The sequence below is a fragment of the Equus przewalskii genome, chromosome 7 (assembly GCF_037783145.1).
Source record: "Equus przewalskii isolate Varuska chromosome 7, EquPr2, whole genome shotgun sequence".
Lineage (NCBI taxonomy): Eukaryota > Metazoa > Chordata > Mammalia > Perissodactyla > Equidae > Equus > Equus przewalskii.
The window spans coordinates 77,845,212-77,871,024 of NC_091837.1; the positions used below are offsets into that span (position 1 = coordinate 77,845,212).

The window sequence follows — 25,813 nt, forward strand, 5'->3', positions numbered from 1 at the left end:
GGCAAATCACTTAATCTCCCCGTGCTCCAGTCTCTTCCTCTCTACAGAGAGGGTGGACAAGGAAGGTCAGTCTGGCTCTGACTCCCTGTGGCCTTACCAGCGCTGCTGACTTTAGCCACGCAGAACGAATGAATGAATCTTAGTCCACGGGGAAACTGGTTTGACTTCTTCTAAGTCTTTCAAAATTTTTCAAGGAAGAGCTTGAAAGCCTAAAATTTTTACCACTAGTATCTTCTGTATTTATTCTGGTTATCCAAATGAGAATGAATGTGACATATTAAAAGGAAAACTCTGTTTCTCTACTCGCAGAACATTTCTGACACCCAAGGTGTGGGTTTTCCTGTCACATGATGTAATTCTGATACTAACTACCTGGAGGTGGTGCTGACCCCACAGGTTAAGGGCTCAGTCCCACAAGGCTGCCCCCGACTTCAGATGCCGATAGTAAGTAGTGGGTCCCGAGGTTACCTACACTCTGTCCAACTTGGCTACAAATCAGGGGTTCACATAATCCTCACTTTTTCCCATGATCCTCTCCTCAGCTTTAATAATTTGCTATAACGGCCCACAGAACTCAGGGAAATACTTTACTGGCTTATTCTAAAGATCAAAACTCAGGAATAGCCAAATGGAAGAGATGCGTAGGGCAAGGTATGTGGGAAGGGGCACAGAGCTTCCATGCCCTCTTGGATGTACCACCCTCCCAGCACCTCAATGTGTTCACCAACCACCTACAAGCTCTCTGAACCTCTTTGTTTAGGGTTTTTATGGAGGTTCCATTACATAGGCATGATTGATTAAATCACTGGCCATTGGTGATTAACTCAATTCCCAGCCCCTCTCTCCTCTCCAGAGGTTGGAGAAGGGGCTGAAAGTTCCAATCCTCTAATCATGAGGTTTGTTCCTCTGGCAAGCAGCTCCCATCCTCCAAGGGTCACCTTATTGGCATAAACTCAAGTATGGTTGAAAGGGGCTTATTACAAATGACAGCAGATGCTCCTCTTACCTCTCTCTCTCAGGAAATTCCAAGGGCTTTAGGAGCTCTGTGCCAGGAACCGGAGATGAAGACCAAATATATATTTCTTATTATATCACAATATCGTGCACATTATTAAAAGTCTTCTTTTAAGTGTTGATATTGCAATTAGTTTTCAGTAACCTTAAATTGTCCTCTGAATTTATGATTATCCCTACAGCTTCGGGTACATTATCTACCTATCTAGCCAAATATTTTACGTGCTAACAGAGCAGCAATTGTTACAATCAAATTTAAATTTCAATTCCTGTTGGACAAGGCCATAAATATCCTAGAAACAAAGATAAATTTGCAGAGTTCTTATTAAATTAGGATTTCAAGTGAATAAATGACTCCCTGAGTCTAATGAGTTAAAGTTTAGTATTATTTAAGTGGTTGGCCTAGTTTTTCTGCCTAATGATAAGCTTCTTAGCCAGAGTTGACAGTAGAATAGAATGGAAGGTTAGAAGCTATTATCAATACAAAGATATTTTGATGATTCTCCTGGAGGGACTGGGAAAATGGAAGGGCCTGATTAGGGTGAGCAGAGCTGACTGGGGGCAGATATGTTAGTGGAATTTAGTCTTGACTGCCAAGGCATTTCTCTAGCTTCTGTGCAGAGGCAGAAATGGGAACATGTTTGCCCGGGGGAAAAGGCCCCCATCTGGAAAGGATTTGTCAGCTATTCCTTAAAGCTTTTTGATGGAGTTGCCAATATTTCCCCTACAGATGTGGGGGCAACCAGCTCAGCAATAACAGGAGGAATCTGTTCTGCAGACTTTATTCATCTAGGGCAGGAGGGCAGGGAGCTACCACGTGGAGATGGTAGCAGACAAGCCAAGAAGAAATGAGCCCAGTATTGCAGGGAGAGAGAAAAAGATTCTGGGCAGGTCAGAATGTGTGGCTTTTAGGCAAAAAACTACACAGTGTGGTTGCCATGGGATGTACAAAATTTTAACCAACAGACTTTGTGTGAGTTCTGGAGAATGAAAATATGTAACACCAGAGTGTTGAGAGTCTAGATAAAATTGGGGGGGTGATGCTCACAAACCCAGTATAGTCTAGTTTCCTAACGATTCACACCTGAGTGTTTCGGTGTTCCTTACTGTGTTCCATTTCCTAGGGATCCTGTAACAAGTACCACAAACTGGGTGGCTTAAGATGCGTCACTCCAGTCTACCTCTGTCATCACATGATGTTCTTCTCTATGTTCAAACTTCCCTCTTTGTGTAAGGACACCAGTCATACTGGATTTGAGGCCTGCCTAACCTAGTATGACCTCATCTAAAGTTGAATACATCTGCAAGACCCTATTTCCAAATAAGGTTACATTCACACTTCCCAAGGGTTAGGGCTTGAACATTTTTTGGGGGGACACAATTCAACCCAGAACACTACCTAATTCCTAGTGTCTAGTTTGGCTAAATACTCTGAGGTCCTTAAACACAACAGGGAGTCAGGACTTGGCCCAGGGTCCTGCATTGAGAATGTGCCTGATAAAAGTTAGACAAATCCCACTGAAGTTTAAAGATTTTATTTTTCTTTTTTCTCCCCAAAGCCCCCCAGTACATAGTTGTATATTTTTAGTTGTGGGTCCTTCTAGTTGTGGCATGTGGGATGCCACCCCAACATGGCCGGATGAGTGGCGCCATGTCCACGCCCAGGATCCGAACCAGTGAAACCCTGGGCTGCTGAAGTGGAGCACGGCAACTTAACCACTTGGCCACGGGGCCGGCCCCCCACTGAAATTTAATTGTGAGGCGAATGACCTTACCTGGTCACAGGGACAGCCTTGAGCTGAAAAAGAAGGGGCTTGGTTTAAGGGTCTGTTAACACTGAGTTAGCAAATTTTATCCAGATTCATCTTCAAAGGGCTACATATTTCATTCTTACAGACTCATTCTCAGTCTGTCTCCTGTGCTGTTGGAAATTTTATAACATTATATGATGATCACCCTGTCTCAGTTTGCAGTGGCCCAAAGCAATGAGTACTGAGTTGCTTACAATCAATGTTTAATAGTTCCTTCCCATAAGCTGTCAACGCACTATTAGGCTAATTTCATCTTGCTTTGCCTATTATAATTAGAATTATGTGCCTCTATTGTAGAACAATGGTGCTAGAATGCAAGGGTTGACTTTCCCCCACCACTACTATCTCTCAGGGATTCCCTGATTGAGAAAATGGAGCTATTTTAATAATAACTTCGTGAATTACCCACAGAAGTGCCTTTCTGACTAAGGGCTCAAAAGGAATCCAAAACATTTCACAGAATACCACTTTCTGTTCTCAGTTTAATTCCAAAAATATTTATTGAGCACTTTTATATCTGCCTTTGTGTGAGACATCACATGTGTGTGTTGGGGGAGAATCAAAAGAATTGGGAGTTACTCATTTGGGGAAAACTACAGAAGGAAAGTATGTGTGCCTGAAGCTATCAGAAACACTGTCAGGAAATAAACGCTCAATCTCACCTTGAGTGAGGGGACAGGCAGACGTGTCAAGGAGCTGTGAGGCGCCAGGGGAAGAGAGCCACATGGTTTAGGTAGAAGCGGAATTTAGTAGCAATGGCTTGAGCTGGCCTGTGTTAGTGAAGGCGGGCATGGTGAGATGTTGCTGGGAAAGAGATCAAATAAAGGTTTCCTATTCCCCTGGGTAGACCTAGACTCTGGCACAGTGTAGACACTTAAGGTTGACCGAATGGGCATGGGCTGCCAATTGCTTTATTTCTACGGCAGAATTTAGATCAGCCTGTGGGTGCTTCTCCTCAGTGCTGCTGGGGCCTGAGGACACTGGCTAGGGTCACTGGGTGAGATGGGACAAGCCCAGGAAAGCCAGCCATCCACAGGCAGCCCCCACCATGGACAGCCTTGGCCTGACTCCCAGCCCAAGGGCTGCCCCATTGCGCACAGGCTTTGGTGCATCTGTGCCTTAGTCAGCTCGGGCAGTCTTAACAAAATACTGCAGACTAGGGGGGGCCTCTGCAACAGAAATGTATTTTCTCACAGTTCTGGGAGGCTGGAAGTCCAAGATCAAGGTGTCAGCAGGGTGGGTCTCTCCTGAGTATCTCTCCTTGGCTTGCCGATGGCCACCTTCTGGCCGTGTGCCCACACGTCTGTGTCCAAATTTCCTCTTATAAGGACAGCAGTTAGACTAGATTAGGGCTCACTTCCATGGCCTCATTTTACCTTAATCACCTCTCTAAAGGCCCTGCTTCCAAATACAGTCATATTCTGAGGTCTTGGGGTTAGGGCTTCAACATAGCAATTTGGGGGGGACATAATTCAGTCCATAACAGTCCCCTTTCAAAGTCCCTTTGAACCTGATTTGGGGACCTCTAGGGCTCAGTGCTGTTCTATTCATTCTCTTCCTCCCCCGAGTCTGTGATGAACATGAGAGGAGGGCGGGTGCTCTGGGAGGGTGGTGGGGGTGTCTGCAGTGCAGCCCTCAGACCTGGGCAGGGAGGGCCCTGTCCTGGGCCCCATACTTTAGGGTCCCCGCCTCTGGCCTTCCTCTGGCTGTGTCCTCCCCATGGGATGAGATGTCTCTAGGGCCAAGAGGACATGCCGACCTGGAGCCTGCCCCTTCTCTTCCAGTCCATGTCCTGAGTGTCTAGGACCCCAGAATTCCCTGCCCAGCTGGCTCTCAGCACCCTCCAAGGAGTGACTGCAGTGGGGGTGGGGTTAGAAGGGTGGAGCCTTGGTGGTCCACACTCCTGCCTGTAAGGAACAGAGCATGGGAAGAGAAAAGGGACGGGCCAGGAGCTGGAGGGGTGGCAGGATCCTGCGGAGGGATGGGCCTGAGTGTCTGGAGGCCAAAACTGGTGATGCCTCCAGTGTAACCAAGTCTAACCCTTTCTGTTACCTCCCCAACACGCGTGCACACACACACACACACGCACGCACGCACACGTCCAGTGTTGTTCTGGCTTCATGGCTGGGCCAGAGCTATTTAGAGGATTAAAAGTCACTGCCCAACTACAAAGTGGATATGATGATGGAGCTGGGCAGAGCCAGGAGGGTCGTTTCGTAAGTAACCAGCCTGGAATGGCTTTGGGGTTCAGGGGGCGGTGTTAACCTCGGGGACACAATTGTTATCGACTTCCAGGTTTGCCCACTCAGCAGGGAGGACCCAGGTCTCCTGTGTCCTTCAGGGTCCGGACACTGTTGCTCAAAGCTTCAGGTTTCATCCACGAGTCAACAGCTGATGGGAAGGGAGTCCCCGGGCCGGCCCTGCTGAGCTGAAGTCTGTAGTGACTTCCTTCAATTGCCTTCTGGCCTGGGAGGCAGCTCCTCTGTGATTGAGATGCAGAGGCCATCGTCAGAGAGACTGGGGGACATTCTCCAGCTGCGCTTAGCCTGTGCTTCCTGGGAAGGGAGGATTCAGGTCTAACAAAAAAGTATGCTTGTAAAAACAATGGAGGGTGAAGGAAATTTAATCGGAAAGCCCAGAGGTGAACTTTATCATTTTATTCTTAGTTCTGTTGTCTTGTACTTTTTGTCGCATGTAGAGCCCTAAGGAATGGAGCTGGGCTTTCCTTTGCAGGCCCGGGTGTTCTCAGCTCATCCAGGGTCGTCAGTCTCAGTCTCCGGGGCTTGGTTCACACTGCCCAGAGGCTCAGGGGTGGTGGATCGACAAAATAAAGTGCTTGTTGATTCCTTTAAAATTAGAAATAGAGCTTCCAAGGGGAATAGACATGTCAGCTGCTCAGTACACTTCTTTTTCAGTAGAAGAGGTTTTTTTTGAAATTCCAAAGTAGGAAGTACTTTTGGAGCAGGGGGTAGCTCAGGGGCATCACTTGAAAACAAATGGAATTGGACAATGAGGCATTCTGCTTGCGTGTCCACTGTGGGCATGTACTCCATCGAGTACTCTCTTGGTCAGTGTTGAGCACACATGTACAGCTCCTTCTTGTCTCCACCCTTAATTGAGAATCACAATTAATCATATATTATTCAATCTTTTAGTGGCCTATTTGGACATTTCAGAAACCCTCTGGTCATAGACTCGTGGGAACAGTGGGTGTTGGCGGTAGAAGGGACATTAGGATACATTGTGTCCAACTCACCCTTCCTGCTTATGCAGATGAGGAAATGAGACCCAGAGAGGTGGAGTGACTTGCCCAAGGTCACACAGCAAGCTGGCTCAGACTCAAGGCTCCTGAATGCAAGTCTAGCCACTGTAGTGTGGTAAGATGAGATAGCATGAGAAACTAAAAAGAGCACATCCTTCAAGTTCATACAGACCTGGAGTGAGTTCTGGCCCTGCCACTTAGCAGCAATTATAATAAAGACAATCAACATTTATTGAGCTCTTACTGTATACCAGGCACTTTGTAAGCACTTTGTAGTTATTGCTACATTGAGTTTTCACAAAAACCCTAGGAGGTAGGTACTATTATCCTCATTTTACCAAGGGGGAACCTGAGGCGTGGAGTAAATAAATAACTTGCCCATAGTCATATAGTAAGGAGTGGATGCAGGCTTCCAAACTGCAGAACCTATTTTTTAACCACTGTGCTCAAGTTCATAAACTCCTCTGAGGCCAATTTTCTTTAAAAGAAAAATCAGGTAAATAATAGCTCCTTGTAGGGTTGTCGACAGAGTAGAAATAATGACCAAAACATGTCTCATATCTAGTGGCACTTAATAAACAGAAGCGTTTTTTATTTATAATTGGGGCTACTGTCTTATTAAACCATGCTGTGTCCCCATCTTTTGCTAAGTCCCCTGGTCCTGGGGTTCTCAGAGTGTGCACCCTCATTAGCAGCATCAGCTCCCGGGAACTTGTCAGAAATGCAGATTCTCAGGTTGCACCCTAGACCTGCTGGATCAGAAGCTCGCAGGGAGGGGAGGTGGGGAGCAACCTGTTTACCAAGCCCTCCAGGTAATGGATTCTGAGGCACGCTAAAGTGTGAGACCACTGCCCTCGTCTTACCACTAAAACCTTTACAAACTATATTGTGGTGACTAATGAGCTGTGTCCCAAGGTGGTGCTTCTAGCTTCAATTTCGGACGGCACCTTTCCCCAGCTTGTGGGCTTCCATCATATTTTTGCATCTCATATTGCATTTATCTCTCTGGTGGGGACCTGTTCACAAAGGGACTTGAACTGACAGTGGCGCCTTTTTAGGTCTGTCATTCCCGGGCTGTGCACTCAGAAAGGTTGCGAGAGTCTGGGTGGGCTGAGGATTGGGAGACCGTGGCCCACCTCCAGCTGGGCGAAGAGTACCTAGTTCTGTGAGTTTCAGCATCTTTGTGCCCTATTTTCCCCATCTGTAAATCGGATATATTAAAAGCCAGCCACCCTTTTTAATGTCAAAGTTTTGTTTTGAAATAACAGATATGAAAGCTCTTGAAAAAGTGTAAGGTATTTATTGCAAAATAGAATATAATTAATGCAATCTGTTTTTTCTCTTGGTAGATGTTTTAAGATTCAGAAATGCTTCGTTTTTGGCCCCTTCTCTCTCTCTCTTTACTATAAATTCTTCCTCCTCGTCTAGTGGGGTTATAGCCAGATGTGCTGCTGGAATGTTTCCCCTGGACACGTTTGTTGCCGTGTGTCTGTGAGTACGAGCATCTGAGGTACCTGGTTGGGATGTGTATGTTGGGGCTGTTTTATCAACTTCCACTCACCCACTGCACTTAGCCGTTTAATTTTCATTCATTGCATGATGTCTGGCCAATGCTGCCTGTGCACAGAGAGATCACCATTTACATTAAACGAGAAAATGCAAGTGTTCAAGAGAAAGGCTGGCCGTGCCCAAATGTGATTGGGTTTCAGAGTCACTGAGAAATATATCCTGTCCCCAAATATTCCTGTTCCTGTCATGTGACCAGTGCAGATTAATTTCTTTTATTTGAGTCATTGCTTCTCCCACAAACACTTCAGCATCTGGCCCATTACTTCTTTGCATCTCTCGTTGTCCTCAGGACAAACCAATAGAAACAGAATTGCTGGCCTGGAACTCGAGTCACTTGATGAGGAGCTTTCCTGGAAAAATCCTCATTTATTTTGCCCCCGGGAGGAGATGTCCACGTCTGTTTCATCACCCTGTCACCAGCATCCAAAACTACCTTTATAAAAACTAGTACCAATCTGATACATAAATACATTGATTTAATTTACATTTTAAAAAATCGGTAATGAGGGTTTTTTTCCTAAGTTTATCTGTTCTTCATACTCTTCACTCCCTTTTCCATGTGTGCGTTAGTTGGATTTTTGGATTTTTAAAGTTCATTACATAGAGGAAGGATATGAATCCTTAGTCATATCAGCTCCAGGTGTCTTCCTCAGTGTCTTGGTTGCTTTTTGTTTGTTTATGAATTTTTTAAATAATTTTCGTAAAGAGTTTAGTGAACTCCATTAAGCTTTTACTTTGTAATTTCTTTCATTTATTTATTCTTAGAAAACTACTTCCAACCCTTAAAAGTGTTGAAGATTTACCTGTATTCTAGTAGGGGGCTTGAGTGATTTTGTTTCTGCTGGGCTGTTTTCTCTGCATCTCACTGTGGTGTCGGTGGGAGGTAAGACCTGGTCACAGGTGTGCGTCTTCTCCCTGCAGGTTCCTCACCTTGCTGGGCCTTGCCCTTCCTCTGGCTGGAACTGTCTACGTGGCAGCCAGAGGGTGGGGGTCAGACCCCAGAGCATCACCCGCATCTGGGGCACATTCGGCCAGTTATGGGAGTATGCCTTTGAGAGAGACGAAGAGGAGCGAACAAGGAGACGGAATCCAGTGGACAGACTGCCCGGCCCATCTCTCACTGTCAGGAGCCCCGAGCAGAGGAAAAAGTAGGCGTTTTAATAAACTAGGGCAACTCATGAGATTTAGATGACTACACAATTGGAAAATAATCCCTACGGTGCCGGAGTGTGGTGAATGTCCAAGAGCTTCTAAAGGCCAGCGTGGAGGGCCCGTCCCCGCTCGTCACAATCCAGTCTTTGTTTACCATCAGTGTGTTAAGTCGAGGTCAGGAAAAATGCTGCTTTATTTCTTGGGCACAATTATCCAGTGTGTTTTTGTGCTACTCAAAGACGAGGTCAGAACACAGCTTGGGTTTTGCTATAGTAATCCTCTAAGGAACAATTCCATAACCACAATGTCTATTTTCAGTGTCACAGCTACACAGATGACTCAGAGAACCTTCCTGGCATCACGGAGGAGAATGATTTACATGTAAATCGAAGCCAGGGGAGCCAGCGTGCAACACAAGTTGATTAAAACACCACACAGAAAGAGGCGAAACCCCAGCATAGTGTAGTGAGAGGCTGGATAGCAATGAGTCAAACTGTGTTGTGTTTTAGTTAAAAATCAAGAGCATTACCTTCATTTCCACCTGTCCATACGGCAAGGCAAAGAGAACACACACACACATATACACACATGTGTATTCTAAAACAAGAATAGTCTTGTCATGCCAATACCTTTAAACATGTGAAGGGGCTGGACTGGTGGCACAGTGGTTAAGTGCACACGTTCTGCTTCGGCGGCCGGGGTTCCACTCCCTGGTGCGGACATGGCACTGCTTGGCAAGCCATGCTGTGGTAGGCATCCCACATATAAAGTAGAGGAAGATGGGCATGGATGTTAGCTCAGGGCCAGTCTTCCTCAGCAAAAAAAGAGGAGGATTGGCAGCAGTTAGCTCAGGGCTGATCTTCCTCAAAAAAAAAAAATGTGGAATAATTTTTCGCAGAGCCTCTTTAGGTCTACACAATTGTCCTTCCCTTATTCCAGTGAGAGGGATAAAAATAAAATTTCATTGAGTGGACCAGAAGAATATGGATATGTGATAAAGTAGCTTCAGGGAATACACCCAAAATGGAAAGTATAGTGATGATTTTATCAAATCCTGTCTGAGTCTTCAGGCAAAAACAAAAACAGTAGCAATGCCAACAAAAAGCCCCAAGAACAAGAAAAACAACAAAAAACATATTTGTATAAAGATGATACAAGAGCTGAGAAGGCTTAGGTCTCTGTGCAGCCCCCTTCCCTGAATCAGAAGCTATCTACCAGCCTGGCGGCTTCCCTTTGAGCCCATCGCGATAGGAAGTGTTCATCGTCAGGCTTCTACACAAGATAGTCATGCGCCGCATAACGATGGTTCAGTCAATGATGGACCACATATACGATGGTGGTCCCATAAGATTAGTACCATACAGCCTAGGTATGTCATAGACTATACCATCTAGGTTTGTACACTCTATGATGCTCGCACAGTGATGAAATCGCCTAAGGATGAATTTCTCAGAAGGTATCCCCATTATTAAGTGATGCCTGATTGTAATCAGTTCCTGCTGCCCGATAATTTCTACCCATGGGCCCTGATTTTGCCCCCTGGGTCCTCAAAAAGTAAATCTACTCTCTTGTTTCTGTTACAGCTCCTTAGATACTGAGGACAGTTTTGCTGGTCTCCCCTGTCTCAGAAACCCTCAATTATTTTTCACATGATGTGGTTCGGTTCAGGAACTCTCTCTGCTCCCTGGCCGTGTAGAATGTTCCACAGTGGGCATGGCACATGCTTAGCGGTCCCCAGTCAAACCTGCATTGGTTTCCATCTCTACCCTTGGTCATACTGTTTGACTTCTAGAAACCTCAGTTTCCACATACGTAGAATGGGGACATAGAATGGGATTTGTTGAAGGAATTAAATGAGATAATATGTATTTACCTCCTCCTAATTTGTTGCTCTTTTCCTCATTCTCTTCACTTAAGCCAGGAGAGGGAGGAAGGTGTCGGGGTTTTAATTAGCCAAGACCACTTGCTTGGGCTACACTGACCTCGCTGAGGTCAACTGGATTCCAGGGACCTGCTAAGAGCTTCTACCTGTCAGATTGAGGGTGAGGGTGAGCATATGGTCCCCCAGATTCACCACCGCTTCATCGGGTAGAGGGCTAACCCACAGAGGCCTGCCCTTTGAGGTCAGATCACAGGATTTAGGGCAGGCACAGCCGGTATGGTGTCAGGAATTGGTCACCGAAACTTTAGGTTCTTCCCCCAAAATGAGACTCTATGATCGAACACTAAGTGTGTGTTAGCTTTTTAGCAGCCACATTTAACTGTGGCCTCAAAATCGGGGTTTCCATGTTCTGTTGCGGTAGCAGTTTCTTTGTATTCAATCCAATCAGAGTAAAACATCACATTCCTGAATGTTTGGACATAAAAATCCAGGTGGAGAGACCCCCAGAATCAGCATTTTTTCCTCTCCATTTTTACACTCCCCAGTGAGTCAAACCAACCCAAGACCGCTGAGTCTTCTAGAATTTAGAGCCAGGTTGGATATTTTGAATTCCTGGTTCTTTATCCTCCAAATAATCATTGCATTTGCTTAGAGTGATTTCCCATAACATGAGCCGTCCTCTGCTTTTAGATGGGAAAATATGAGCTAATGTTTGAGGACATTTTCATGAAGTTAGTAGCTATGGATTTCAGGCCCCAGAGGTCAGGGCTCTTGGTGGTCCGTTGCTTAAGGTGGGCTTACAGTAATCATAACAGAGAGAACCCAAAGGGGCTGCAAGGTGGCTTAAGGCACCGTCAGACCCAGTGGTTCTCAAACTTTGGTGAGTGTCGGAGTCACCTGGAGGGCTTGTCACAGCGCAGATTCTGATTCAGCAGGTCTGTGATGGGGCCTGGACTGTGCCCAGGTGATGCTGAAGCTGCTGGTTCGGAACCCCCACTAGGAGAACCACTGACCACATGCATTGTTTCATCCATCCTCCTGTGCCCCTGTGCTTTATAATACTTTCCAATTACAAGTGAGCGAAACGGGACTCAGAGAGGCTGTCTTCTCTGTAGACCGGTTGTTTTCAGGCAATTTTATAAGCTGAGTTAAGCTAATCCACAAATAGAATTTAGATGGGAAAAAAATAATACTGATAGCAAAATGTATTCAGTGCTTGCTCATCAAGTTAGGCATGGGGCCTGATGGTTGACAAATGTTGTTCTCCACTCTTCACAAGAACCCCACCAAAAACTGCGCTCAGTTTAGAAGGGAGGAAAACAGTTCTGAGAGGTTAAGGAATTGGCGGAACTCAGCAGAGCCCAGGTCCTGGGTCTCTCCCTGGCATTACCTGGCTTCTCAGGATGCTGAGGGGAGCCAGGACACAGGTCACCTGGTGGTTCCAGCACTGCTGATGGTGCCGTCGCAGAGCCAGTTCCTGGGGAGTGAATTCCTCTAAGTGGAAGGGTGAGCCTCGCGCCTTTAGGCAGGACCATTCGAGAGCGACTCCAATGGAAAAACTCGTATTTACAGCTGCAACCTCAAAATATGAGGTCATTACATTCTTCCATTTAAGAAATTGATTTGGATTTCCAGAGCTTGGTTATAAGCCGGATCTCGCTTGTAAAGAAGTTTTAATTCTGCAAGCACTTCTGGTGCCCACAATGTTTAAGGCACCAAGCTACATTCAGGAGAAAATAATGAGTCTCTTGGAGCCAGCTTGAGCTCGGGAGGCACCCGTGTCACAATTCCAGCACTTAGTTGGCTCCTAGGATGAGTTAAATTTAAAAAAAATTAAGGGGAATAAATTAAGTAGAAGGGATTAACTACTTCTAAAGCAACAGGGCTTAAAATCGTGATGGTGGTAGCTGTGACATTATCTCATTTCGTCTTCATAATAATCCCAAGATTATAAGATCTACTTTGATTCCCATTTTGCAGATGTAGAAATTTAGGCCAGAGAAGTTAATTCACTTGCCAGAGGTCACAGAGCTAATAATGACAGCTAGACTCAGAGCCAGGAGCATCTAACTTTGAGGCCCGCACCCTTGGCTGCTGTGCCACATGCCCCTCTGTTTCCACACCTGTGACTTGGCCAATAGGGATGCTGTTTGCAAGTGGTTCTTTCTTGGGAGAGCAGCAGGGATGCCATTTCAAGTGAAATGCTGGCTTTATGGAGCATGTGATTCTTAAAGATGTCAAAGCTCCCCTTCCCCCCAACCCTTGGAGAAACAGGGCTGGGGGTAGGGGTTGACATCGCGGGGGCCTGATCTTGGGCAGCGTATTCTGTGCAAGGCAGTGTAGGCACCAACCCTGGGTCAAGTCTGATAAGGAAAGTCAAGCTTCGCAGGGGAAGGGGGTCAAGTCCAAAGGTCCAAAGATGAGGAGGGGACCATGAGAACTGAGCTGAGTAGTCCAGGGTCACAGCGAGGGAGCGTCCGGTGACAGCCAAGGTCATCAGTGTGCATGGTTTGGTTCCTGTTTGTGGGGCAGCGTGTGGATCGGTGTGGCTTTCAGGGTGGACAGTAACACCTTTGCTCTTGCCCAGGATTTCTAGGAGCCATGGACCGTGCTCTGAGATGCTTTTCTTGGCAGAAGAACGTGCCTGCCATCTGGACTACAAGGATGCCAGGAGGCACATGCTCGGCACTGAATGGCATCCGAGTCTTGAGTCTCCTCTGGATCATGTCGGGGCACACGAGTCAGATGACCGCGTGGCTGTCTCTGGGTGCGGACAGCCGATGAGCCTTTACGAGCAGTCAAGGAAGAGAGACTCTTCCTTGGGAGGGAATCGTGTCGGGCCCTAGGACGGGAGGCTGCAGCATCCCCACGAGCAGCCTTCCTTCTGCGTTAGAGACATAGCCATGACCTCCCGTGAGTGAGTTTTCCAGGCCAGTCTCCAGTGGCTGCTTTACCTCCTCCTAGGTATACATCAGGCACCTGGTTACCAGGTGAATAGTGGTACCTGAGTATTATCATTGTCAAAATCTCGTCATAATTAACGAAGCCAGAAACTAACATTTTTTTTTCTCGTGAATAAACAGGCAACCATAAATAAACATTCTGCATTAGTATTATATCAGTGTTCCACATGCCTGGAGCACTCTCATTGGTAGCAGGGGTACTCTCTAAGCGGGGGCCAAACATACATATCAGAATTGAGGGCAGGGGGCCAGCCCAGGGCAGTTTGAAGAACTTCCCAGGAGATTGTCACCAGACCCTGAACTTGTGATGCTGCTGTAGCCCTAAGAGGGGTGTGGCCACTGTGAGCACAGGGAGCTCGAAGCCTTAGTTACGATTTAGTACCTTGGTGACCATCTCTTTTTTATTTTTATTTTTTGAGGAAGATTAGCCCTGAGCTAACTGCTGACAATCTCCCTCTTTTTGCTGAGGAAGACTGGCCCTTAGCTAACATCCGTGCCCATCTTCCTCTACTTTATATGTGGGACGCCTACCACAGCATGGCTTGCCAAGCAGTGCCATGTCTGCACCCAGGATCCAAACCGGCGAACCCTGGGCGGCCAAGGCAGAATGTGTGCACTTAACCACTGCGCCACCAGGCAAGCCCCCTTGGTCACCATCTTTTATTCCCGACCCAATTTCTCCTCTTAAGTTAATTACAAGACTCGTAAAACCTTCCCAAGACATCTGAAGCTTGAAGGTATTCTCCTTGCTTTCTCTAAAAGGATAAATGACATGTTTTTTTTCTATTAAACAAAAAGACGCTGCTTTTTACGTTTGTTACAGATAATGTGCTTGAATGGAAAACCAGAGTGCTCAAAAACCCACTGTACCTTTATTCCCGGAGTGGCCCTTTCTATCTGGGGGTTGACACATTTTTCCTGATCAGGTAATAAGGTGTCTTCTCTGCTCTTGTGCTTGTTGCTGTTTGTTTGGGCAGATGTGTGTGTGTGGCCATTCTCACTTTAGTGAGAAAAACTGAACAGCATACATTTTCTTCCCTGGATGTTGTTTCTGTCCATCTCTGGACAGTACTGCTGTGACCAGCTCCTCTCTTTTCTATCTCCAATTTATTAAATGAGTTAGGATGGCTCTCTAAAATGGGTCTTTACGAAAGGTGATTTTATTTATCAAAGTTGTTTGTTTCAGTGGTTCTCAAATTCTGGTTCATGGACTGATGCAAATCCATGATAAAGTTGCCAGCGCTCACTCCAGGGAAAGGTGAAAAATTGAGAAAATGATGTGATGTCTCCTAAAGCTCTGTTTGTTTAAATTAACTACTAAGAGATCAACTTCCTTAACTGTGTGATAAATGTCAGACACTTTGCAGCATTACCCCACTTAATCCTCACGATGTCCCTACACAGTAGGGGCTCTTGTTCAAATTCCCATTTTTTTCTTTCTTCTTTTTTGTTGAGGTGAAATTCACATGAAATAAAATTAACCACTTAAAGTGAACAATTCAGTGGCATTTCGTACCTTCACAATGTTGTGCAACCACCACTCTGTCTAGTCCGAAACATTGTCATCATCCCCAAGGGGAACTTCATCCCCATTAAGCAGTATTTCCCAGCGCCCGCTCCCTCCAGTTCCTGGAAATCTGCTTTCTGTATCTGTTGATTTACCTGTTCTAGATATTTCACATAAAAGGATCACACAACACGTGTTTTTTTGTGCCTGGCTTCTTCCACTTAGCATGATATTTTTCAAGTTCATCTATGTTGTAGCACGTATCGGTGCTCATTCCTTTTTATGGCTGAGTAATATTCCATTGTAGGGATAGACTGCTAAATCTCCATCTTAAAGATAAGGAAATGGAGACTGAGGGGATAGTCCTGTGGGCCCACAATCCAAACCCCTGCAATCTGACTCCAGGGTCCATGTTCCCAGCCACTGGGCTGCCTTGCCTCTACCTCTTTGGGCTAAATATCCCTTCTGTTATAGGGAGATGGTGATTGTGATGTTTTTATCAAATGCTAAGCATTCATCTATCCAATCATGATTCATTGAATGTCTATTTGCCAGGCATTGTTCTAGACCCCAAGGATACAGCAGTGGGTAAAACAAACAAGGATTTCTCATGGTGCTTCTATTAGAGTCTGTGTGTGTGTGTGTGTGTGTGTGTGTTTCCAGCAATAAGTGAATAAACAAGAAATTATCTGATAGTAATAAATATCAGGAAAGAAATTAAACAAGAGGCTGTGAGAGGGATCGGGAAGCTGTTTCGATTAGGTCAGAGGAGCCTTGTCTGAATGAGGGGCTATTTGATCTGAGACCTTAATGGCAAGAAGGAGCCAGCCATGGGAAAACCCAGGTCAAGAAAGAGGGAGCAAGTAGCCCGAAAGTGCTAAGGCAAGAGCGAGGGAGCCTTGTTAAAGGAGCAGAAGAAGGCCGAAGTCTAGTGCAGGGTGGGGAGAGCGGGGAAGATGGAGACAAGAGAGACAGGCAGGGCTGGACCATGTAGCGCCTTGTGGCCATACTGAAGAGTCTGGCCATGAATCTTGCTCGGATGGGAAGTTGTTGGATTGCTTTAATTTGGAGAGTGATATGACCTAACATTTTCAAACGATCACTCTGGCTCTATGTTAATAAGAGATCTAAGAAGAACAGAAACAGAAGCAGGAAGATCAATCAGGTGAACTTTGTCGTATTTCAGACGAGAAATGATAAGGCTTGGACTGAGGTGGCTGGGATAGAAAGAAAAGGACATGTTCAAGATACGTTTCAGAGGTGGAATTGTTAGGACGTGTCGATGGGTTGGATTGAAGTGTGAGAAAAACAGAGGAGTCGAGGACGGACGACTTCTAGGGGTTGACTCTGATAACTGAGTGGATGGTGATGGCATTCATTGAGATGGAAAAGATTAGAGAAGAAGCAGGATTTGGAGGGGAAAACTGAGCTTTCTGTTTGGGGCAATTTAAGAGTAAGGAACTTTTCAGACATCCGCATAAAGATGTTAGGTAAGCAGTTTGCTATGTAAGCCTGGAGCTCAGTAGAAATGTCAAGGCTGGAGACACCAGTTTTGGAGTCCTTGGGATACAGGCGGCATTTAAAGCCATAGTGCTGAATCAGATCACTCTGGGAGGAGAATGGAATGACAGATCTGCAATGACTCCTAGGACCTCTGGTGTCCCAACCTTTAGAGGCTGGGAAGAAGGGGAGGAGCTTGTAAAGGAGTCTGAGAATGAGTGACCAGTGAAGTGGGAGGATAAGCAAGACACCATGGGGACCAGCGAGCCAAGAGAAGAAAGCAATTCAAGAAGGAAGAACATTGTCAACGCTCAATGCTGTGGGAGTTGAATATGCAACTGGAGGCATCCTGGTGACCCTGTCATGAGAGTGGCCATGAAGAGTAGAAATGGAAGCCTGACTGGAGTGGGGCAAAGGTGGGAGGGTGTAGACACTGACCGTGGACAGCTCTGTTAAGATGTTTTGCTGTTTGAGGGAGAAAAGAAATGGAGTGTTGCTGTATGGTTTATGGGGCTTAGAGAGAGGTCATTTAAAGAGAGGAGAGTCAAGAACATATTTACAGTATGTTGGGAACAACTGAAGAGAAGGGAACAAATTGATGGATGCTGGAGAGGTTGTCATCAGCAAACAATGACAGAGCAATCTGCTGATAAGTGCCCCAATTTTTTTTTTTAGTTTTACAAGTCCATGCCATTCAAAAGTGTATGAACCACTGGATTAGGAGAGAACCAGCTCCCAAGCTGGGCAGAACAATAGTTAGGGATTGCTAAGAACCATCCATTTTCCGAAACACCTACTTCCCTGATGTCCCAGTGGCTTGCTCCCTTTCCTTCAGGTTTTCACTCAAATGTCACCTTCACAGCAAGGCCTTTCTTGTCCTCCCTGTTTAAAATGGACCCACCTAGCACTCTCTACTTCATTTTTCCTGATTTATTTTTCCTCTTTATCAACGTACCATAGACGCCATTTTATTTATGTATTTATTGTCTGTCTCCACTGGAATGTAAGGCAGGACTTTTTCTGTTGTGTGTTTTGCTGTCACCAGTGCTTAAAACCATGCTTGGCATATAGTACTGCTCTATAAATAGCTGTCAGAATTATTTTAATTGTTCTAGCTCAAGACTCTGGCATGATTCTGACATCATAGTTTCTTGGGGTAATGCAGAAAAAGTAGGGCACAGAATGATCTGAGACCTGTCCACTAGGGTGGCAGCTCATGCTACCTCGGAGGTGGCCAAGGTGACAACAGAGAGTATCCCAGAAGGCACGGTGCAGCGTCCATCATGGGCAGCAAACCCAGAAGTGATTTGGGAATCACTGGGCACCAGGCTTTCCAGGAGAGCATAGCGGGGTCTAACCAGGCAGGTGAAGTCCAGGGAGGCCCCCTGGACAGTGGGGAGGTGCATCCATGGGACAGCAAAGACCAGAACTCTGTTCCCTGCAAGGGGACTGGGAAGAACAAGGCAAAAAAGGCACCATATGCTGGATGGGACTGACTGGCAGAGCTCTAAGCCCTGGAGGGAGGCCAGCCAGGGCAGATCAGGATGGCTGGAACCAACGCCAAGACGCAAGCTGGAGAATTGCCACTTGGAGGGAAGAATGAAGGGCATGAAAGGTCACTGGCCATCCCTGGGCCATCAGTGGGAATCTGAGACAACAGAGAAGCCGTTGGGTTGGCCCTGAGACATACAAAACAGGCCAAGGCTGTTGAAATTCCAGACATCCAAGAAAACGACAAATGCCACGCTCCCTCCCCCACCCCTTGCCACCCTCCTTATCCTCAAGACCATATACCTGACACCTGGCTCCATCTGGGGCCTGAGGAGTACTGTGTCTTTTATCAGTGGTGCTCAGAGTATGGCCAGAAGTTAAATATAATGTTTGTTTCATGCTGAAACCATGTCTTAACCACTGTGTCACTGTGAGGGATTGGAATTGGCCACCCCAAGATATGTCTCTTTGGTATGAGGATTATTTTGGGCTGGTTACTTTTAAAAACTGCAGACATGAGAGAAACTCTGAAAAGCAGAAGGTACCCTTTATAAGAGACATTTGCATTTTTTTAAAAGATTTTATTTTTCCTTTTTCTCCCCAAAGCCCCCTGATACATAGTTGTGTATTTTTTAGTTGTGGGTCCTTCTAGCTGTGGCATGTGGAATGCCGCCTCAGCATGGCCTGATGATCAGTGCCATGTCCACGCCCAGGATCCCAACTGGTGAAACCCTGGGCTGCTGAAGCAGAGCACGAGAACTTAACCACTGGGCCACGGGGCAGCCTGAGACATTTACATTTGTAAGGGAAATCTCCATCTGTAAATGTGTCTCCCTCTCTGTACCAGGAAGAACAGGGGATGACCTTATCTCTAGAAACTCTTATCAGTGCAGAAGGCAAGGCCTTAAATCTGCATAATAACCTTACTCTTGTTTACTGTGCTTTTCTGGTAATCTCCCATAACTGACTCCCCCACCCCCAACATCCTCCTTTGTAGCTGAAGATGGTATTCAAAATGAGACCCTCCACCGTTTTGGCGAGTTGCTCGCTTTTCATGAGTCTCTCCCATATATACATGTTATAAAGCTTTGTTTAATTTTCTCCTGTTATTCTGTCTCATACTTCATAGCCCAGCCAGAAGGACCTAGAGTGGGTAGAGGAAATGTCTTCCTCCCCTACATCACTAATATGCTTACAGGGTAAGACTGAAGACTCTGCTTATCACTGGTGACAGTTTTGGAATCTTTTTCCACCCCTCAGGGCGACTTCATACCTCTCTATTGCAGGATTTTACTCTGTCCCAGTCTGCTGAGGTCTCTGGATCTCCTTACTCTCCTAGAACTAGTTCTATTGCTCTGAGCCTGTCTTCCTGCCAGCCTTTCTCTTTGTCCTGTCTTTATGAACTTAAAGGCTGGGCAGTGCATGCCCACACACAGTGAGACCCAGGCCTTGCTTAGCAACCATGCTGGCAGAGGAGGAGCCAGGCACTCTGAAAAGAAAGGATTGCTCAGTCCCCTCATTCATTCTTTCCTGAAATTAAGAGAAGGCTGGGATCAGTATTGGCTGTCCTACTTGTACATCTCAGTGCTCTCTTTCACATGTCTCTATAAATTTTGTTCCTATTATAGTGAATCCAGCTTGTTGCATTTTAAAAGAAAATCTAGCTGGCAGAGAATAAAGACATTACCCCCCCAGGCCCGGATCCCTTCCAAGTCCCACCCGACATGCACAACCTTCTTTTGCAATAGCAAATACATTTGTTCCTTAGGGAAACACCCACAAGTGTTATTGGTATAAATGTCAGAAGGTTGGGAAACACTCACAAATGTGCTTACCCTCAAGTTATAACTCAAAGGCATATCCTCGGTTTCTTTAGCTGAACATTCTGGGTAATGACTTTGTCATCAGGATATGTTGGTTAAGAATTCCAACTGGGATCTTGGGCAACCCACATAACAGTCTTTGTTCCCCTATTAGGTAATATCTTCCCTTTTGCCTAGTAGGGTTGTTTATTCCTCTATTTGATCACTCACTCAGTGAATATTTATGGCAAAGTTGTTTGGTATGGCTGGAGAAGCAAAAGCAATTGGATCAGTGAAAGTACTTTGAAAATGAGTGGTAGTACCGAAATGGGAGGCCTTGACGTTATTATTGCAAGAGACTAATGTGGTAGTTATTAGTGTTGTTCACCAAATATTTCTGGATCTCCTCCCTCCAGGCACTTGGTGACATTCTGCTTCCTGGCCCCACTGTGGTTGGGTGGGCCACATCACTAGGTCTGACCAATGAGTGGTACCTGGTATTGTCATTATGCCAAGAGCCTTAAACTCTTAGGCTAAAAGTTTTACGTGTGTCACTTTTGGACTAGAGCATTTAATTGCTGGTTTGAGCCCCTCCAGAACTGTCTTGTCCTCTGCCATGGTCACTGGTGAACTTTCAGATGGTGGCTGCCCCATCAGCCTGGGTCCCATAGTGAGGAAAATGTTGACCCCAAGGTGACTGGCTGTGAACAAGTAACATGAGCCAGAAGAACACTATTGTTTTAAGACTTGGAGGCGTTTTGTTCTTGTAGAGTAACTTATTCTATCTTGATAGAGACAACCGAATTAATCAACCAATGAACTGTCTCATCAACAAGTAATTCCTATGACTATGCTTTTCTTTCCCTCAGCGGCTGGTTAAGTGCGAGGTCATTTTTAAAGATGCAGCAGAATTCAGACAAGGGAATAACTGCTAATGTCATACTCAGATACTATTTCAATCGCCTTACAAGGTAGGTTTATTTATATAATTTCTCAATTCATTACTGCTATGTAATAATTTGTTAGTTTTCAGTCTTTAACCCTCTTTTGAAAGAATTTTCAAAGAAAAATAAACTGAGAGAAAAGTTTTCCTTAAATACAGTTGGTTTTTGCTGGTTTAATATAAGTCTTGTGCTGCATAACAATGTTTTGGTCAATGACGAACCACATATATGATGGTGGTCCCATGAGATTAGTACCATATAGCCTAGGTGGTGTAGTAGGCTATCCCATCTGTGATGTTTTTGCAAAGACAAAGTCGCCTAATGGCACATTTCTCAGAATGTATTCCTGTCGTTAAGCGACATATAGTTTTTTGACTATAGAATTTGACTGTAGTTCAAATTCTTTTAGGACAAATACCATGAAAACTGGTTTCTTTTACTGCCAAAAATATCATTATTCCTCATCAGATGGGCAGCAGATTTCAATAAACATTCTGACGTGGAATCTATAGTCAAGAGGAGACTTTGTATGGCTCCTGTAATTGGGTATTAATTGGTCCATAAATAAAAGCACTAATGATAATGATAAAAATAAAATAAGATACAACCAGGAGAGGGGCTAGTTGAAGCTTGAGATAATGGTCGTTCTGCTGAGAGGGAGGCAGGATGGATGATCGTCTTCTTGTGAATGTGCAGTTGGTTGGAGCAGAAGGGCTGAAATAGGGGGAAAGAACATGGAATCAGTGGGATAACAGAGTGGCAGTGATGTTATAACACAGTCGACGTTGTGGGAGAAAGGGAAACTTCAACTCACGCAACCTGATGCTTCCATTCACACGTTTTCTAAATCATGGTTCATTGCTGGACTGGAGCCCGGGTTTCATTACTCATGGTCCATGTCCCTCCTGTTACATGACACTGTCATGACTAGGAAAGAGAATGTTGAAATAATCTTCTGGGCTAGTAAAATGGAGTGGGTAAGATTTGACTCTGTAGTTTGTCTGCTGGGCTTGCATTCTGACTTCATCACTTACCGGCTGTGAGACCTTGAATAAATGTCTCAATCTTTCTGTGCTTGAGTTTTCTCTTCTCAAAAATGGGGAGAATAACGGCACTCACTTCATTGGACTCTTGTGAAGATTAAATGAAATAACGTATGTAAAGAACTTAAAAAAATGCGTTAACACCTAGTAAGCTCTCAGTAAGTATAAGTTATCATTGTTACTATTGTTGTTACATACACCCTTTAACTTTTCCTATAAATAGGTTAAGAATGACCGTGAGCTATGGAATAGACCTTTATTGACTTCCTTTCACCATCGGCCTTTGTGGTTCCTTGCAAGCTCTATTAAATCTAGCCCTCATCCTGGGAAGGACAGAATGCCTATTCTTTCAATAGCTTTTGGGTAGGTGGCACTGGGTTAAGTAGCCTGTCCTGCTCTGAAGTCTACTGGAGGAAACGGACTGGTATTCAGGCCAGGGGTTCTTAGTAATAAACGCTAAGATGGGTTAGTTAGAGCTTGGGGTGGGGGATCCAATGACATGGCAAATTCTGCCTGGGAAACTTGCTTCACAGGAAAAATCCTGGAGCTGGGGACTGAGGACCAGGCAGATAAAGCAGGAGTGAGAGCAGCAAGTGCACTGGGGGTGGTGGTGGGGGGCCTTACAGGGTGAGATGGAGGCGAGGACCCCAGTGAGTAAATTATTGCAATATCTGGGCAGGAGAGCAGGATTTGGACTGGCAATTGGTGGTGGGAATGGAGACAGAGCAAATAGAATTTTCTAGCCTGAGTGATGTGGCAGATGGTGGTGACATTCTTGAGAAAGGGAGCTCTGGGAGAAGCCACACTGGAGCCTGGAAGACAGTGAGTCCAACCTGGGACAAAAGCTATGTTGAAAATGGCGGGAAGTATCACCAACCCATAGTTTGAACTCACCCTCCTTAAGGTAAACCCAGTGAAGAAGCAGCCATGCTCCTGGTCATTTCAATATTCTCATTCATGCCAGCAAAACTCACTGTTATGGCTCAGTTACGACTTATTACTTGCCTATTTACCTCCAAGAGGACTGGAAATAAGGCCACTTGTTCACTCACTCTGTCTGTATTTGTCAAGGGACCACTGTGTGCCAGGCACTGTCCTCAGCTCTGAGGATTCAGCTGTTAATCAGCCATGCACATGCCTTCGGGCATGGGAGGGTTACATCCAAGTGGAAAGAAACAAATAAATATGCAAATAAATTTATATTAGGTCAGTAACCATAAGTGCCACAAAGAGATAATTTGGAGAAGGAAGCAAGACGGGGTCTTCCTCTAGAATGGTAGTCAGGGACGGTGACGTTTACCAAGAACCTTAAAGGAAGTACAGGAATATTCTAAGCAAGGAAAATGCTGTGGGGGAAGAGGGTCTGCTCAGGGGGAAGCACGTGCAAAGGTCCTGAGGAGGGAGTATGGTTGGTGTGTTTGAAGAACCTCAAAGAGCCCAAAGGTGCAGGGCTGGAGCAAGGGATGCAGGGAGCAGAGGAAATGAGGTCATAGAGGTGGGGATGGGGGCACCGAGGGCCCAGGTGTGTAGGGCCTGTGGGCTACCTTGAAGACTTTCCGTTTCATTCTGAGACAAGAAAGAAGCCTTTGGAAGGTTCCAGTAGGGGGTGTGGTCTGATTTACATTTTGCAAGAATCACTCTGGCTGCAGGGCAGAGAAGAGAGCATAAGAGCAGGAGGGCCAGGGCAGGAGATCAAAGAGCAGTTGGGAGCCATTGCAAGTTATAAGAAAATGCAAAAACCTGACTTGTAGAAGTAAGTCAGAACAGAAATTATCCCGGGGAAAACAGAGCGAGTAGTTGCTCCAGACCCTTAAAGCTGTGATTAGTCCAACTAGGAGCCACATTTTAAACATTAGATTTTTTTATAGCTTGTGATAAAAATGTCTAACTGTAAAAGAAAGTTATCTATTAAAACTAAGGGTCCCCCTTCCAGTCTTACTTCCCAAAGGGCATCTTTGCTAACGGTTTCTTGTGAATTCTTGCAGAAACTTTCCATGTATTTATAAGCACTTTTTTTCCCGTGGATAGGATTATCCTACATACTGTACACTTTTGCACGTAGCTTCTTTCACCTACTGATTCAGTGCTGGCGTGTTTCTCTATTAGCATGCAGGAACCCACCTCACTGATTTTAAACTTGCCTGGGGTGGTGCTGTGTGGGAGTGGACCATCACGTATTAACCTGTATATTTTTGTGCAACTGTATGAGCATGTTTGTGGAGTAAATTCCTACAAGTGGAATTGGTGGTTCAGTGCATCTGATGTTTTGATGGCCATTTTCCAATGTCCCTTCCCACCTACCAAGTGTGAGAACACTGCTTCTCACACCTCTGTGACACTGACTAGTATCGTACTTCCTAATCTTTGAAAACCCACTTTGACTTTAAATCTACTGGAGGTTTGGACAAAATGGAGCACATGCACATTTATATGATGTTTTCAATGTTTCAAACTGTTTTCTTATTGATCTCATTCTCAAAAAATCTTCAGAGGCAGGAATCCTCCTCCTTGGAAAAACCTAAGCAATCATCGGCCCCCTTTTCCATAGCAGGGGGGAGAGAGAAGTTATATGATTTTCTCAGCGTGAAAAATGTAGACAAAACTAGAGCTCACGTGTCTTGTTCTTTCCCATGTAGCCTCGCTACTCAGGGTGTGGTCCACACAGCAGCCTCTGCCTCCTGTGGATAACAGGTGGGGGACGCTGCCTGTCGCATACTCTCTCCTGAGGGCGTCTAACCTGAGCTCTGCTTCTGAAGGGGGCAGGGGGATGACTTCCTCTCTCTGGGGAGGGGGAGGCGACAGATGGTGGGAAGGGAGGCCAGGGAGGTGGGAGCCTAAGGCCGGTGGGAGCAGCTGGTAGGCAGCTCGTTCTGACGGCGAATCTGGCAGGAACCAGGACCAAGAGAGGGCTCTGTGGCTGTTGCCTGAGCTGGTCTGGGAAGTTGCATCTTGGCATGGTCAGCCCTGCCCTTTCTCTCTGACTTTAATCACCAATTCCAACTCTGCTCCCTGCATGCCCACTGATGTTATTATTGTGGGGATGACAGGAGGCCAACAGGTCTGGGTCCTGGGTGCAGACCAGAGGCTGGGTGCTGACCCACGACTCTGCTAGGAGGGGGCACCTCTAACAGACCTGCCCTTCCCATCTGCCACACCACCAACTGGGTCCTGACACCGCCACTGAGATATTCGGAGGTGCTGCTGGGTCACGTGCTCTGCTCTGGTTGCACTACCCTGAATTTTTAAATTTGCTCTTTTAAAAGAATGCTGTGATTGCAGCCCACCCAGAATCCATGCCAGACTCCTGTGTGTGCGCCTCCCTGCCACAACCTTACTTTTAAACTCTAGACCAGCGACGTCCGATAGGTAGCCACCAGACACACATGGCTCATTGAGATGTGATGTAAGTGTAAAATACACACCTAAGACTTAGTAAAAGAAAAAAGAATGTAAAATAGCTTAATGTTTTTTTTATGTTGGTTACTTGTTGAAATAATATTTTGGCTATATTGGGCTAGATAAAATATATTATTAAAATTACTCGTATCTATTTCTTTTGACTTTTAAAAATATGGCCACCAGAAAATGTAAACTAGATGGCAGATGTGGCTCGAATTATATTTCTCTTGAACAGCGCTGGTCTAGACACCTTGTGCCTTGTGCATCATCTTTGTAGCTGCTTCAGATCCTGCTTGGAAGGAGGTAGGGTATGAAGGAAGGAAGGAAAAAATAAAGCAAGGAAGGGAGAGAGGAAAAGATGGAAAGAGGAAGGGAGGAAAGATATTTTCATCTAGGGAGGCCATGTGGAAAGAACAAACTGGTGTCCGATCTCTGTTCTGCCATACGGTTGGGCCACCTTGGGCAAGTCACCTG

At 45.6% G+C, this 25,813-nt stretch overlaps 1 protein-coding gene across 1 annotated transcript in view; it reads left to right on the forward strand.

The window, feature by feature from the left end:
• Nucleotides 1-25,813, forward strand: part of LOC103553878 (O-acyltransferase like protein-like) — a 65,745-nt gene that overhangs the window by 18,548 nt on the left and 21,384 nt on the right. The window contains exons 4-8 of the mRNA XM_008524618.2: nucleotides 7,437-7,578; nucleotides 8,578-8,804; nucleotides 13,278-13,457; nucleotides 14,477-14,579; nucleotides 20,823-20,924. Of these exons, the coding sequence (XP_008522840.2) occupies nucleotides 7,437-7,578; nucleotides 8,578-8,804; nucleotides 13,278-13,457; nucleotides 14,477-14,579; nucleotides 20,823-20,924 (754 nt within the window). The remainder of the gene's footprint in view (nucleotides 1-7,436; nucleotides 7,579-8,577; nucleotides 8,805-13,277; nucleotides 13,458-14,476; nucleotides 14,580-20,822; nucleotides 20,925-25,813) is intronic.